General features: G+C 62.3%; 1 protein-coding gene across 2 annotated transcripts in view; it reads left to right on the top strand.

The window, feature by feature from the left end:
- The first annotated feature begins 4814 nt into the window (after positions 1 to 4814).
- The window catches only part of Nol4l (nucleolar protein 4 like), a 113965-nt gene continuing 102693 nt past the window's right edge, over positions 4815 to 16086 (top strand). For both annotated transcript variants that reach the window (XM_076851689.1, XM_076851688.1), the window contains exon 1: positions 4815 to 5135. In XM_076851689.1, the coding sequence (XP_076707804.1) occupies positions 4815 to 5135 (321 nt within the window). The remainder of the gene's footprint in view (positions 5136 to 16086) is intronic.

Here is a 16086-nt window from a genome sequence, read left to right as displayed (position 1 = left end):
ATGATCTTTTATAAGTCATCTGAGCCAGGAGCAGTGGTGCACACCCGTAATCCCAGTGACTCGGGAGGCTGAGGCAGGAGGATTTTGAGTTTGAGGCCAGCCTCCACAACGTAGTGAGGCCCTGTGTCAAAATAAAAATTAAAAAGGTGGGGGTGTTGCTCAGTGATAAAGTGTTCCCATCCCCAGCATCAAAACAAACAAACAAACAAATAAATAAATAAAACCTTCAGGACATTTGGGGCCCTGTCCATCTTGTTCATTACCATATTCCCACCCTGCACAGTGTCTGACATGCAGAAGACTCTGGAACAAATGATGGAATGAGTGGCAGGTGACATCATGATGACAGGAGCTAGCATTTACTAGGGGTTTATTCTCACAACAACTCTGTGAGCTAGGGATCGTTATCAATATCCCCATTTTACTGGTGTTGAAGCCTTAGCAACTTGTGTCACGGATGGAGGTGACATAAACCCATAAGGAGGAACCCAGTAAATGATGGCAATCCGGCTGACGGTGGGGCCCGCAGGGTCGTGCGGTAGTGAGTCTCTGGTCTGATACCTCCTTGGTGAGAACCAGCCCATCCGCTTGTTCCTTTATTCAGTAATTATTTTTTAATCCTCAGCCTGGTGCTGGGTTCTGGCAGTAAGGAGGTGACCAAGCATCTGGAGCAAGGACAGGGAAAATCAGGGGACTTTGAGTGACCCGAGGAAGTCCCCGAACCGACCTGAAGGGTCAGGGAGCCTTTCAGGACGTGGGGGTATGGAGTGGCAGCAGGTGACTGGGCACTCTGCAGCGGGAGGCGCTTGGCAGAAGCCCATGAGGAGGTGACACCAGCCCTGGCATTGGGACCACCCCTCCCCCAGGTCCTGGGGCTTCCTCGTTCCTCCCAGTCCTTTGGTGCACAGGCTCCTGGGGGCACCTGTCATGTCCTCTTCATCCCCACCTGAAACTTCCGGTGATCTGGCTCACCATCACCTTGAAGCCCGGTTGCAGACGGTCCTGCGCATCTGGACCCCGGTAGAGCTCAACAAAAGGCAGGTGATCCAGGCCACAACAGCAGAGACCGTCACCAGCATGAGCCTCGTCCCTTCTGTAGGACCCAGCATACCCGTCGACGGAGCTCTGTGAGCCAGCGTGTTAACCGTGGCATTGGAAGTGACGTGAGCCCTGGGGGTCTGGACCTCCCCTGGACGTCTGGACTAAGAACCTTTAGAAATCACCCAGGGTGCCCATTGGCCTTGGGTTCCTGGGCACCAACTCTGTTTCCAGACATTTTGGCAGGTGTCTGGAAAGGGAGGCAGAGGAGCCGTTGCCCCTAGGCCGTGACTGCCCCCTGCATAAGCTGGGCGCTGTGGAGACTTGTCCCTACCCCGCATGCTCTGTGGCAGGCCCCCTCCTAAAACATGCCGCTGACACTGACAGGCCTGAGGTCCAGCGGCCTGTTTCTGCGGAAGGCGGGAAGGGCTGCAGCCGACCATGCCACTCCTCGGCTAGGCCTCATCCCCTCTCCCCAGCGCCTCTTGGGACAGGGGGCTGGCATGGGCCTGGTGCAGAGCAAGCAGCCGCCAGGAGGAGAAATAGGCCTCTGTCCTTAAGTCCCCTGACCACAGAGCCCTGGACCACCGCAGGAGCCCTCTCCCCTGGTTGAAGCTCACTGATGGCTTCCACGTTTCCTGGATGCCACCCACGGTCCCCCCCATGGTCCTCCAGACGCCCACCTCACCCCTGCCCGCCCACTGCAGCCTAACTACCTGGCCTCCTTCCAGATTCTGGAAAAGACAGTCTCTTCTGGCCTCAGGGCTCTTGACCTTGCTGTTCCCTGTGCCTGAAATTCCCTTTGCTCAGACTTCAGCACGGCTGGCTCCTTGAAACTTGTCACTGATGTCACTGTTCCCATGCTACTTCCTCAGAGGGGTCTTCCCTGGCCCCCCTAGGAAAAGCATCCTCCCCATTTCCATCATGGTCCCCCCCCCATGACTGATGCCCCGTGTGCTCGATGGTCATCTTCCCCCCGCTCACTGGTGAGTTCTAGAGGGACAGAGAGGCCCTGGGGAGCCATGAGCATACCCCAGCGCCTGCTGCATGATGGCCGCACAACAGATATGTATTGAAAGAAATGCAAAAAAAAAAAAAAAAAAAAAGGATTGAGAGTGCTCCTCACCCTCCCTCTGCAACTCCACGAAGGAAGAAATGGCATTTATTGGGCACCTGTTATACGCCAGGCACTCCCACAAACATTGCCCCCTTGAATCTTTATTTCTATTCTCTAGGTGACCAGGTCGGCATCTGACCACCCCACGGAGTTCACCCGGCAAAAGGTGGACTGATGGGCTCCTTCACTGGGGAAGCAGCGGCGTGCACCTGTGATCAGGAAGAACACCCTGGCGGATAGGCATCAGGATCCACTCCCAGCCTGTGGCGCCTTACTCAGGCCGTGTTCTCCCCACTGTGCACGCTGTGCCTCCTCCAAGCCGGATCTCAGCCCAAGATTGGCAACCGGGTTCTTAGATTCTAAGATGCAGTCAAAGACCCACAATGGAGAGAGAGCTGGTCTGGCTGAGTGGTTACTGAAATGGACCTTGGAACTGGGCAGCGACCTAGGCTCAAAAGAGGACCCTACTTCCTAGGCAACTGGGGGCCCTTGCTGACAGGGATCCTGGCCATTGCGAGGCTGGGGCACCTTTGTTCTCAGGAAGGGAATCTGTGGGAGGGGTATTGTCAAGGGACATGCTGGAAAAGTCAGAGCAGGGGCTTCCAAATCATGCAGAAGCCCCTGTATTCCTGAGACTGGTGGCCATTAAGTAACACTTCCTTTCTCGGAGCTGCAGTGGTCATCTCTTTAAAGGGGGCATCCAGCATGGATCCAAAAAGAGCTCTTGGGAAAATAAAGAGGAAAAATGACTGTGGAGTTGTTGGTGTATATAAAGTAACATGGAAATGTAAATTATCTAAAAATAATTTCTTATGTGAAAATGCAGAGAAAGGTTGGGACTTGGAAGACCTCTTAGGTTCTTCCAGCATTTATTGGCACCTACTGTGTGCCAGGTGCTGTGCTAGGGCCTGGAAATATAGGGATGAGTCAGATATGGGCTTGAGCATCTGGGGCTCCCTGTCTTCCCCTGGGGGAAGCAAGCCAGGCATGTGCAGTGTGGGGCTCCCTCTCTGCAGGGTGACAGGGGAAGACGGTGTGTGATATGGTAGCAGGTGCCAGACAGAGCTAAGCTGAAACCCACTCCTCCATTCTCTTGGCCTTGAGCAAGTTGGGGTACCTCTCCGAGCCCCAGCCCTTCATCTCTACAATGGGCATGTCTCCTGTCTCTCAGTTGCCAGAGCATGGCACAGTACCCCCAAAGATTTTGGGGGTGAGGTGGCCAGTAGTTCCAAGGCAGAAAATGGCCCTGCACTGGCTAAAATCTGGGGCAAAGCTCTTGAGTGGTGACTTGTCGTCAAGAATGGCCTCCAAACATGGGCAGACCCCTGGGGACAACAGGGAGAGAAGCACAGCGATTCTTCATGACCTGTTAAGAAAGGAGGGCAGGAATCCTGGGGAATTGGCCCATGCCTTTATTAATGTTAGTAATTTCATTAGAGGGAGGGGGCCGGCTCTACCCAAGGTCAGATCCGCTCAGGTAGGAGGGGCATATGAGGCCACCTGAGTTTATGCAGCAAGAAATTCCAGCCCAAGGTGCACCCAGGAGGACAGGGTGTCCCAGGGTGGGTTTGTGGGTATGTCGAGGGCCTTCGGAGTCACGGTGGGGCTCCCCCAGAGCAGCGGGACCCTCAGAAGCCAGGCCGGCCAAACTTTGGGGAATTCGGGGGAGGCGAAAGGAGAGGATGTTTGGGGCCCCCCGAAGGGTAGCGGTTTGGGGTTCCCCAGGGGAACACTGTGCTTCTGCCACTGGCTGACAGGAGAAAGGTCAGGCCAGTTGCGGGAGGGCGGGAGAGAGGGAAGGAGGGGAGTTTGTCCTATACTGCCCCGGCTGGGCTAAATCCGGCAGGGCTACCCCGGGAGGCCCGGACGCTGGTGGCTGGGCCAAGGTCGGTGCCCTACTACCCACGGGACCGCTGGGTCCGGGCGGAGCGCGGCCTGCGAGGCTCCGGGTCCGGCTGGCCAGATGGAACGCGGTCCCTGGGCTGGGCACTGCGCGCCTGCGGCTGCTGCCCTCCCGGCGGCTGCGGGTGCTGCGGCCCCCGCGCCCCCAGGGGCCGGGCCGGGCGGGGCCTGGGCCCGGCGCGCGGGCGGGAGGGGGGGCGGGCGGCGGCGAAGGCTGCGCCGCTCTAACAGGTGGGATCCCGCGGCGTGGTGGAGGCGGGCGCGGGAGGAGGAGGAGGAGGAGGAAGAGCAGCGGCAGCGGGAGCCTGAGCAGGAGCAGGATGAGCGGCGCAAGCTGACAGCCACCGCTGCCGCCCGCGCCCAGACTCGGTCTCGCTCCCCGCGCCCGGGGCCGCTCCCCGCCTCCCGCCTCCCCCGGCCGCCCGCGGGGCGGCCCGCCCCCTCTGCACCTCCGGGCCCGGAGCTGCCTCCATCGCTCCTGCATCCCGGCCGGGGGGAGGAGGAGGCGGAGCAGGAGGCGAGCCGGAGCCGCCGCCGCCAACGCCGCCGCCGCCGCCGCCCGAGCAGGACAGAGCGCGCCGCAGCCCCGCGCGTCCGGCCGCCGCCCGTGCCCATCAAGCAGCCGCGCCGGAGCCACACCGCGGGACAGCCCCGGCCGCGGCGCGCCCTAGCCCGGCCCGGCCCAGCCCAGCCCAGTCCCAGCACCGGGCGGCCCGGTGGCCGGCCCGCCCCCGAGGGCGCCGGGCGCGGCGGGAGGATGCCGAAGCCGACGCTGCTGCTGCGCGGGGGCTGGGAGCGCGAGCGCAGCCCCGGAGACTCGGAGCTGGGCCGCCAGTTCCGGGACTGGTGCCTGCGCACCTACGGCGACTCGGCCAAAACCAAGACGGTGACACGCAGCAAATACCAGCGGATCGCCGAGGTCCTGCAGGGCGGCGGCGGGACCGGCGCGGGCAGCGGCCCCGCGGCGGGCGAGAAAGGCAAGTTCCAGTTCTGGGTGCGCTCCAAGGGCTTCCGCCTGGGCAGCGGCCGGGAACCCAAGATGGGCCAAGTGGTGTATGTGCCGGTCAAGACGGGCTCGGTGAGTGCGCGCGCGGCGGCCGCGGGCCGGTCCCGCCGCGGGGCTCTGGGAGGGCGGGGGCGGGGTGGGGGTGTGGATGTGTGTCCGAACGCATATTCCCGAGGTTGTCCGTGTGTCTGGCCCACCCGAGGCGCACGCGCCCCTGCTCACCAGCCCTCCCTGGCCCGCGCTCCGGGTTTGGGGCGACCCTGCCCCCCTCCGCGGCCGCTGCCCCGGCCGTGGCCGTGCCGGGCGGGCTGTCCCGGGCTGCTCACCCCAGCGTGTTCCGTCCTCCCGTCCCCTCCCCCCGCCAGCAGGCGGCTGCTCCGAAGCCCGAGCCTCCCCCCCCCGCCCGCCCCGGGGCTGCCTGTCCCGGGCGCCTCGCGCTCCCGCCCCCGGGCCGGCTGGGCGGTGTGTGTGTGTGTGGAGGGTGGTGCCGCGGGGGTGGGGAGGCCGGGGCAGCCACGGGACGGGGAGTCCGCTGGGCCTCCCAGCGCCAGGGGAGGGGGCCAGCCGGGGCACTGTCGCCCCGACCCCACCCGGCGCTGGCCCGGGGAGGGGCGGCCCGAGCCGCAGCCTGGCGCAGGAGCAGCCTCCGGCGGGTGGGTGGGGCGCCCCTCAGCCGCCCGGGCCCCTCGCTCCCCCTCCCTGGGACGGGGGCGGCCTGACCTATCCATCCCCTCCCCTCCCCCGTCCCCGGGGCCGGCCCGGTCCGGGCGGGGTGGCGTGGGGGAGGGGGCGGGGAACCGCAGCCGCCGAAAGGGAGGAGGCAGGCGGCCGGGCGGGGGCGTCCCCTCCGGCCCGGGGCGCCCTGGAGAGGGCGTGCGGCGCGGGCCCCGCGGCTCCCCCGCCGGGACCTCATTGTTCTGCAGAGGGTGGGGGCTGGGGGGGCCCGGCCGCTCCCCGGGCGCTGCTGAGCTTTGAACTTTCCGTCGCCGAGACCCTCCGGTAGTGCGTCGCGCCCCCGGGCCGGCCCGGCCCGGCGGGGCTCGCCTCCCTCCCTGCCCCCTCCCGCCCCGGCCTCGCCCGGCCGGAGCGCGAGAGCGGGGCCGCCCCGCGCCGGCCTCCCTCCCTCCCTCGCTCCCCCGCTACCCCCTCCGCGCTCCTCCCCCGTCCGGCCCGCCCGCCCCGCGCTCAGCCCTGTCCCCGGCCGGAGCGGGCTCTTCACACACAATTGATTCGGTCGTTACGAAAAGTGCACTTGTCCCCTCCCCCTCCCCCTCCGGCGGCCGCCCGGCCCGGCCCGCGGGGTGAGGGGGCCGCGAGGGAGGGAGGCGGGAGCCGGGGAGCAGATCCGGAGGCGCCTCCCCCCGCGCCCTGGGGACGGGGCTGCAGGCCGCGGGGAGTGGGGAGCCGCGAGCGCGGAGGGCGGGCGGCCCATCTGCGAGGAGCGCTGATAACCGCGCCGCTGCCGCTGCGGCCGCCAGCAGCCCATCTGCGCCGCTGCCGCCTCCGGCCGGACGGGGAACAGGGGGCAGGGCCCAGGGGCGCGCCCCGGCCGCGTTCCCGGAGCGGGAGGCTGGGGCCGTGTCCCACGGGCGCGAGTCTCTTCCCCCATACCCAGGGAGTCTGGGTCATTGTCCCCTCCTCCGATAGAGTCAAGGACCCCTCCCCCAGCCCAAATCAGTGCCCACTGGCTCATTTGGGGAGGTGGGTCATTGCCTCTCCCAGCCTGGGTCAGCCCTCCCCACCCTGACAGTCTGGCACCCTCCTCCGTTCTCCTATCTTAGGACAGTGCACCCTGCCTGAAGGTGGCTTATTTCAGGTCAGTGACCCACCAGGTGGTTGGCTGGGTCTATGCCCCCATCCTAGGTCAGTGCCCTCTGCCTTCAGGGCTTCCCAGGCCAGTGCCCCACCCACCCCTCATCGTGTTTGTCCCTCCTGGAGGAGCTGAGTCTTGACCCAACCTCCTCTCAGTCTGGGGCAGGAGCCCGGGTGGATCCACTCCTGGAGTAGGGTGGGGACCCCCCACCTGGCAGCTGGCTCACTAGCCGCTTAACCTGTCCCTAGGGAGTAGGTATGGTGTTGCAATCTGTCCGTCCCCTTATCCCGCAGCTGTCAAGGCAGAGCGCTACCTCCCTCCACCTACCCAGGCCACATGCTGAAAACTGGGTGCTAAGCCTGGGCTCCAGGTCCCACCAGCCCAGCCAGGAGCTTCAGATCCTTCTTGAGGCCCATGCCAAGCCGCCCAGCCTGCCTCTGGCAGCCGGGGCCTGGCAAGCCTCTGTTGGCTTTCAGTCCAATAATAAGCCCTCCTCAAGGGACCACCTGCCTGGGAGGCAGAGGAAGGGGACCCAGGCCTCCCAGCCCAGGCTGCTGGGAGGGACAAACACAACAGACCTGCCCTCCTGTGACAGCCTGCCCCTCGAGCTCCCCACGCCAGCCTGCCTGGCCTGCTGTCCCCAGAGGGCCTGTTAGTTACCTGCTACTTGCCCAGCCAGCCGGAGCCAGCCCCGAGAGATGCCCAGAGTCCTGCCACCCCCATCTCCAAGTACCTTCCTGGGGCTCGGTTATTCTTTTTATATTTCCATTTTCCTTTTCACTGATCCGAGAGGAACAAATCCTGCTGGGAATTCTGGGGCAGTCATGGCCTCTTCCTGGGAGGGACTGAATGGGACCTTCTCTGAAAGGTGCAAAGGACATTCCCTACCTTCGCTGGCCTATGCGTGTGTGTGCACGTGCACACACACACACACACACTTAAAGTTGGCATCGCCTCTGGTGTCAGATGGGGGAGATCCTGTAGTGTTGTCCTGGGTGGATTTTTGTGAAGGTCATTGGGCCATAAACCTTTGTGGAAGGCATTTTCTTGTTACCTACAGGCCTGGTGGTGGGCACTGACCACTGGGGTGGGTGTGGCTTGGTGCCCAGTCCTCCTCGGGCTCCCAGCCGGTGGTGGGGGAGGCGGTCATAGCTGAAGATGTGATAAAGAAGCCCCGGAGAGAGGGCAGGCTGGCAGAAAAATGTCAGGGAAGAGGGGGTGTGGGAGTTGGGGCATCCAGCTGCCCCCTCCTGGCCTGGGTCCCAAGGGTGGCCCTGGTGTGTCATCTCCCTTCCTTGTTGCTCTCTGGCTGCCCCCACCCTGGGCCCCCTTTCCTCCCCCAGAGCCATATGCGGTGGTGCAGTGGCCGAGGCCCTTCCCTTGTCCCGGCCGGCCGGCTGCGGGTCGATGATCTGACACCACTTGTCCTGTCCCATCTGGCCCTGAGCTTTTCTGGGTGTGTGTGACAAAGGCTTAATCTGTCCGGACGGGCCCTGGGTGGAGAGGAGGGCGAAGGGAATTACAGTCCGCAGGGCCTCCTGCAGCTGGGGCCCGCGTGGGGGTGGGGCGGGGCTGGACAGGGGCAGGAGAAGCCCGGGTGTGGGGGGGGGGGCAAGTTGGTCTTCAGTTTGCAGGTTGTCACAGGAAGTGGAAGGTGGAGGCGAAGACTGAGGAGGGGAGGGCGGAGTCCTCACGGGGCGCTCTTGGGGATAAGATCTTTTTATGACAAGAGCCAGCCGGGCCTCCTGGCTGGGCAAAGCCTGTTTAGGATTTATTATTTCTTGCGTTTGGCTGTTTGGGCCACCATGGGCTGCCAAGCGCTGAAGCGAAGCCCTTGGAGGAAAGACCCTCCAGTTCTGTTTGAATGTCAACCACAAAGTGAACCAGTGCTTTCCTTTTCCCCTGGACTCTCCGAGTGGACTGGGACCCTGGGCCAGCTGTCAATTCCTAGGACCAGAACCCCCAAGGTTCTTTGGAGAGATGTTCTGAGCCCAACGGTACCATCTTCCAGATGGGAAAGCTGAGGCCTGGGGGGAGAGACTGGAACGGAGGTCTCTGTCCCGCTGTGGGGGCCTGTCACGTGCCAGGAGTCCCACCATGAGAGCCCCATTCTTCAAGGGGAACCTCTGGATTGGACAGCTCTGCTCTCCACCCCAGGCTTTTGCAGGCTGGACCCCAGGTGTTCCACTGGCCAAATTGACTAATGGTGGTCTTTTCCCAGTTTGCAGACAGCGTTCATTTAGTGGAAAGCGTTTTCACAGCCTTAAGTCCTTCTCCCCAGAGCTTTCGTGTAAACCTTTGGCACCTGCGGCCGCTGGTCTGGGCGGGAAAGGGCCTCTGACTTAGCACTGTGTAATGTACACTGTGACCTTCGGTTGAATACCTTAGTGTTTCCTGGTTTTCCTCAAATCATCACCACAGCCACCATTTCTGAGTCACCTACTGTGGTGCCTGTCACTGTGCTGAGGAGCTGCTGTGCACCAGCTGTGAAAATCCTACAGCCGCCCAGCAGTCAGCACTGTGACGACTGCCATCTGTCCGTTGAGTAAGCTGAGGCTTGGGGAGGATAGGGTACCCCCTGGGCCGTGCCACAGACAGGGCCATCTCTGAGCCTGGGAACCTCCTCGTGTGCATCTCCCCTCTGACCTGGAGGTGTCTTGCCACCTGGTCTAATTTGAAAGTGTACATCCTTCGTGACAAACTTTCAGTCCTTTACCCTTTAGTCTGAATCAGTTTGGAAGCCATCCCTCCGGTCAAGATGTCCGTAATCACAGGCGTCGTATAGGATGTCTGGGGGCCTTCCTGGGGCTCCCTAGGATGGGATAGGGTAAGGAGGGGGACGTTATCCTCAGCTCCAGGGAACTTTGTGGAAAAGATGTCTGGCAGAGGCCCACGTGGCTTTCCGTGAGTGCACGAGCAGCCGTTCTGTCCTTAGCCTGCGTTCTGTGGGTGATGTGGTCCTGGAGGGTCTGCGGAGGCCGCATTTTGGAGTCAAGGCCATGCTCCGGGGTCAGCCTTTCCTTCTGGCTCCCTCTGGCTCCTGGTTGCTGTGCTAGGGCTGGGGACAGGGTGAGAGCCATGTATGGCCTGTTCTCCCTTGGCTAAAACCCATGGTGACAGTCCCCTCCTTTGTGGCCTCTATAGTCTGCCTTTCTGTCCCAACTGTCTAGAAAGCCAGGAGCTCCCTTGGGGACCCTGAAAATGCTATTAGGAGGGCTCGGGGCCCGGATCCTGGGGCTGGGACTATTCAGGAGCAGAGGGCGAGGTCCTCGGCAAACCTGGACTTCTCCACTGTGGTGCTATTGATTGAGGGCTGTGCACGGGCACGTGTGCCCATGGGATAGCACAGGGGTGTGTGCGTGTGTGTGAGGGTGCACAGGAACGCTTGAGCCCGCGCTGTCGTCCTGCAGGCTGGGAACGCTGGCAGGGACATGTGCCTGGGGCAGGGTGTGTGGTGGAGGGGACCAGCCAGGGGGACTAGTGTGGCTGGGAGTGTCTGGGTCGGCAGATGTGGGAGCACCTGGGCTGTGGGCGTGGCAGGCCACAGGCGTGACTGTGGGTGCACACACGTGAAAGCTCTGATTGACCCACCGTGTGTGGCTGGCAGTGCGGTGTTCATGGGGCGTCCGTCAGTCATGGCAGGTCAGCCCAAGCCGCTGCCCTGGCCCTCCCCAGGCCCTCAGCAGCCAAAGCCTGGTGTGAGGGAGGGAGTGGCAAGAGGGGGTGCCACAGCCCTTGACAGCAGCCACTGCCTCTGCTGGATCCTGTCCCCACCCCACCCCCAGCTTGTGACCTTTGCTGTGGTCATACAACAAAGCCCAAAGCCACATACCCTGGGGGCGGGGGAGGACAGGTCATTCTGGGAGAGGAGGCTCTGAACTTGAAAGGACAGGATTCACAGGATCCAGCTCAGCCACTTCCTTGCAACCCCGGGCAGGTAGCCAGCGGAGACTCCGGAGACTCCGAGTCTCAGTTTCCTCATCTGGAAAAGGGGCTCCAAAGGTCCATTTCTCGGCAAACTGTAAAGACTCTGCTGTCATTTGGGGATGACATTCAAGGTCACCCTGCTAATCTGTGGCAAAGCCAGGCCTGGCCCCCCGAGCCCCAAAGCGGGAGAAGGAGCAGAGAGAAGCTGGGTGACAGCCTGCGAGGTTGGTGACTTGTTAGAACAAGATCCCTCTTTGACATAGAGGGGAGATGAAGGGCTGGGGCTTTCGACCCACAGGGCTCTGGGTTCAAATCCCAGCTGTGTCCTGTTCTCAATTTGGTCTTAATTTTTCTCCTCAGTAAAACGGAACTGATAATCAGATTTTTCTCATAGAACTGGTGTGAAAGTCAGTGTTTTAACACATGCAGGGGCCTCCAAAGGTGGCAAGATTTGGGGACTGTCAGCTGCCTTGGGATCTTGCTGTACCTCAGTTTCCTTCTCTGGAAAATGGGGATGTGATGAACGGTGTGGTGGGCCTTAAGGGGGACCGTGGGGACAAACACCCAGCCACGTTCCGGGTGTGTAGCAGGCAGTGGCGGTGGCGGTTCCCTGGGGATTTCTGGGTCTTCCAGCGCCACCAGGCACCCAGGACACCGTGCACCGAGTTGAGTGGATGGCTTTCCTCCGAGGGTTTACCCAGGCCTGGCAGACACCTGCTGGGTGGGACGAGCCCCTGCCCTGGTGGGGTCCAAGTGATTCGCTGTGGGCACACGAAACGCCCTCTTCTCCAGGAGCCCCCCCCGGGGGTGTCAGCGCGTCTCCCAGTTTTCCCAGGCCTTCCCCTCCCCTGGATTCTACCCAGAAGATGAGGACCTGGTACCAGAGAGGCCAGGACCCTCCCCACGGCCCACAGTGAGCAAGTGGCGGGGCTTGGGTGCCAGGGTTCTGTTGGCGCCCTCTAAGTCCCCACATGTGGAGCGGTGGCCCCCAGAGGACCGCTGGCAGCAGGGTACCCTGGCCGTCCACCCACTGCAGGCTCCTGAGTGTCCTCCTGGGGCCCGGCGGCCCTCCACCCGCCTGTGCCCGGCCTGGCCGCCCCTTCCCCCGCCCCTCCCCGCCCATGTCAACGGCAGCTGCAGGCCGGGCCTGGCCTGGGCAGTGGCGGGGTGGGGGGCTGGGCCCATCTTCTTCCACCCCTGCAGCCTTCGTCCTCCCGGCTGCCCTGGGCCACAGAGCACCTCTGCTGCAGGTGGGGAAACTGAGGCAGGGGGACCCTCCCCAGAAGCCACGAGCTGCAGAGCTAGGTGGGAGCCAGAGGTGGCGGCACAGCCCACACCATTGACCCACTCGCTCACTCCGTCCCTCATTGCCCCGCCCCTGCCCCCAGCCCAGCCGCTCAGCCTCCCCCATCCCGAGCCCAGGAGTCATTCTGGACTCTTCCTCTTGCCTCCTCTCCCTCCCCATTCAGCCCATTTGCAAATCTTGTTGGTTCCACCTTCTGAATACACCTGGGGCCCACCACTGCCCACTCCAGCCCTGCGCCACCTGCAGTGGCATCAGCCTCCCACTGGGCTCCCTGTCTACCCTGGCCCAGAATCCCTTCTTCACTCAGCAGCCAGAGGAGACTTTGCAAAAAGCAAATTCTATTCTCCCCCTCCTCTGCTCAGAATCCTCTGAGGCCCCATCTCACCCCAGGCAAGAGTCAAAGTTTTCCCGGTGGCCTATGGATTGCCCTCCCTTCTGTTCTCCATTCATTTGGCCTCACCCATACTGACCTTTTGCTGTTCTGTAAGTACACCAAACACAGTCCTGCCCCAGGGCCCTTGCACTGGCTCTTTCACCAGCCTGTATCACTCTGTGTCAGGATCTCTGCATGTCTGGCCTCCTTTCCTTCTTGAAGTCTTTGTTCAAATATTACCTCCTCAGAGAGGCCTCCCTGGTCACCAGTCAGGGCCACCTTGAGTCCCTTAGATCCTGTCCTGCCTTCTTTTCTACTTATTTTTTTCTCTGTCACCCTTATCAGCTCTTGACAGGATATTTCTTTCAATAGCTCTGTGTTTAGGATCCGTCTTTCCCAAGGCCCTGAGTGCCACCCAAGCACATGGATCTGTTTTGTTCCCTGTTGCATCCCAAGGGCCCGGAATTTCCCCTGCCCCTAAACAGCTCCCCCTGGGAAGGGGGTGCAGCGGGTGCCTTAGAGCAGGGGTCCAGTTCTCAGGAGCCCTAGGCACCGAGGGTGTCTGGGGAGTCTTCAGGGAAGACATTTGAACCTGACCCTGAGGGTCCTGGGCATCTTTCAGCAAGAGCAGGCTCATGGGGGGTGCGGCGAGGGCTGGGGACAGGCTTTGCAGGAAGGGCGCGGACTTGGAGGGTGGACCCCGGCTGACTTTCCTGGAGAAGCGTGATCTGCACCACAGTCCAGTGGGGTGTGTCGGGGCAAATCGTCCCGGGGCCTGAGGACCGCTGCCGAGGCCTGGGGGAGCGGGCCCGGTGGAAGAGCAGTGTCTGGAGAAGCACCCAGAGGAGCTGGTGTGTCCCCATCCCTGGGAGCAGGGAGCTCCCCGCGGGTGTCATGATGAGCTCGGGTGCTGCAGGCAGAGGACAGGGACCCGGAGGAGACACACCAGGGGCAGGAAACGGCTGGGGATGGGGCAGATGCAGGCTGGTCTCCCCGCAGGACAAGAGGTGGAGTGGCTGGGTGACATGGGACGTGGGGGTGAGGGAGGTCCAAGGGTCCCAGTGGACCCTGGAACTGAGTGGAAGAGGGGAGGGGAGGGGAGGGGGCCGGGGGTGCAGGCCCACGGCAGACGGGGACTGAAGCGCAGGGGTGGGATCTGGTGGGTGGACTCCAAGAGGTGTCCTCAAGGCCAGCGGTGTGTGGCAGTGGGCGGCACGGAGCAGACCTGGTGACTCGGGCCTCAGCGGGGCCAGCTCCAGCGTCCCCAGGGGCATGGGCCCCCTTTCCAGCCTGGAACCTTCCCGCCCGCGGGGACCCGCCCCAGGCTCCAGGAGGCCTCTGCTTGGATGGATGACTCATCGTTTTCTTGGCATCCCCGGGCTGGGAGATGCTAAGGAGAGGGCCTCCTTCTGCAGGCCAGGCCCTGCCTGGGTGCTGGTGGGCAGAGAAGAACCCGCCGGCCTTGGCCTTGTCTCAGGATCCACTGAGGGGGTGCCGCTGAGAGCCCCTGGCTACAGTCTTGCACAGTGGGAAACCACCCTGAGAGGCTGCTACAACCCCATTCTGCAGGTTAGCAAACCAAGGCCCAGCCTCTGCTGGGCACCCAGCCAGGTAGCCACTTGGAGCTACTGTTTCTTCTTCTGAAACATGGATCTGAGGATTGTCCCTCCCCTTCAGGGTTGAGGGGAAAACTGAAGGAGAGAATATGATGAAATGATTAAATAGTGGGATTGTTATTCTCCTAGGGACCTGGAGTGGAATCTGCCCAGGCAGCAGGTACCCTGGACGACTGGACAGGGGAACCAGAGGGCAGCCCAGAGGACAACAGGGCTAACAACACACCTGCATTTAGAACCCAGCTCTGCCACCAGCTGTGTGGTTCTGGGTAAATGGCTTGCGTGCTCTGATCCTCTGACCCCTTGCATATATAGGGGTGATAAAACCTGCACCCCATAAGATAGCTGGCACAAAGCCATGTCTACTGGGCAGGTCACAGAATAGGGGCTGCTGCTCCATCTTGGGGTATCTCAGAAGACCCCCCTTCCCACTGCAAAGATCCCAAAGGCAGACAGCTGTCAGCCTCCTCTGAGGCCCCTTGGGGGTGATAAGAAAGCCTGCGCCCCCGGGAGAGAGGACTCGGGCCAGTGAGCTCAGAGTCAGGCGAGAAGCTCCACAGGGCATGGAGACCCCCGGAGCTCTGGAGGCCGGGCAGCAGCAGGCTGAGGGGCAAAGGGTTTTATGATGACTTTGAGGCCCCTGCAGGTCAGCAGAGGGTGGGGAGAGTGAAAGCAGGGAGGGACTGAGTTCAGGCTCTGCCACTTACTGCTGTGTGACCTTGGGCAGTTACTCCCCCTCCCTGAGCCTCAGTCTCCTCAGGTATGAAATGGGATGGCAACAGCTGTGGGTTCAGCTACCTACCCCCTCGGGCACTGTAGTCTATCCTAGGGGAGCGTCTACCCCAGGGCACGGACAGCCATGCCCTCACGGAAGGGAACTGCTATCAGAATTCTCACTCCCAGCCAATCAATAACTCTAGAACCTGTGGCCGCCCCCGGAAGCAGCCCTGCAGAGGGGAGCCCCAGCTCAGGCAGGCGGGGCCTGGAACGGAGCTGTCACTATCGGAGTGACCTTGAGACAAGCCAGCCCCTCTGAGCCAGGCTCCTGTCCTGTAGAATGGGCCCAGGGCCATCACCTGTCTTGGAGGGGGCCGCACAGAGAAGGAGGGACCAAGGGCTCAGCCCAGGACACAAGCGTGGCCTCTTAGGACACAAGTCTGTGACGGGGACATGAAGCAAAGGGTTGCAGAAGGAGCCGGGGACAGGTGGAGAGGATGGCGGGGAGCGTGGGGGCTGGGGGCTCCCCAAGGAGGGGCCTCTCTTCCAGGTCTGGCCCAGGGGGTCTGGGGGGGGGAGCCCAAGGGCACAGTGGGGAGCGCAGAGCTGGAGGGACAGGTCCCGGGGCCAGTCAGGAGCTGGCTTTAGGGTCCCGGGTCCCCACCAGGATGGGAGATGCCTGCTCCCCGGGGTCACAGAGCCCCGGGTTCAAGTCCTGGCTCAGCCCCAGCTGGGCCACCTCAGACGCATCTCGGTTTCCAGAAGCTTCCATTCCTGCCTCTAAGTCGGGGTGGAGCCGACACGAGCCGCTCAGGGTTGGTGTGGGATCCTTGGAGGTACACGGAGTGCTGCTGAAGCAGTCAGTACTGCCACCAAGGAAAAACAATGACAGTCACAGCGTCCGTGAATCGGCAGGCCCTGTGCTAAACACTTCGTGAGCAGGACTCCTTGTGCTTGTCCGGACATGGCTGCCTTCACCTTGTGGATGAGGATCCTGCCGCTCAGAGAGGTTAAGTCATACGCCAAAGCCACACAGTTGGTAAGAGGCAGAGAGGAACTGGACTTGTGCAGTGGTCTTGTGTCCTTGCGCCCCAATCCTATGCCTTTGACAGCCAGGCTTAGATTGGGGGTCCTCCGGGTGTCACACAGGCTCAGACGGTGGCTGTGCCAGGATGCAGCAGGCATCGGGAGTCTGGGTGGCAGAGTGTGCTGACCCAGGGACACACTGCTGCGTAGGCCCCCACAGGAGCTCCTGGCGGCTTGACCCGCGG

Source organism: Callospermophilus lateralis, chromosome 3, assembly GCF_048772815.1.
Source record: "Callospermophilus lateralis isolate mCalLat2 chromosome 3, mCalLat2.hap1, whole genome shotgun sequence".
Taxonomy (NCBI): Eukaryota; Metazoa; Chordata; class Mammalia; order Rodentia; family Sciuridae; genus Callospermophilus; species Callospermophilus lateralis.
Note: the sequence above shows the minus strand (reverse complement) of the source record. Positions and strands in the feature narration are given on the sequence as shown.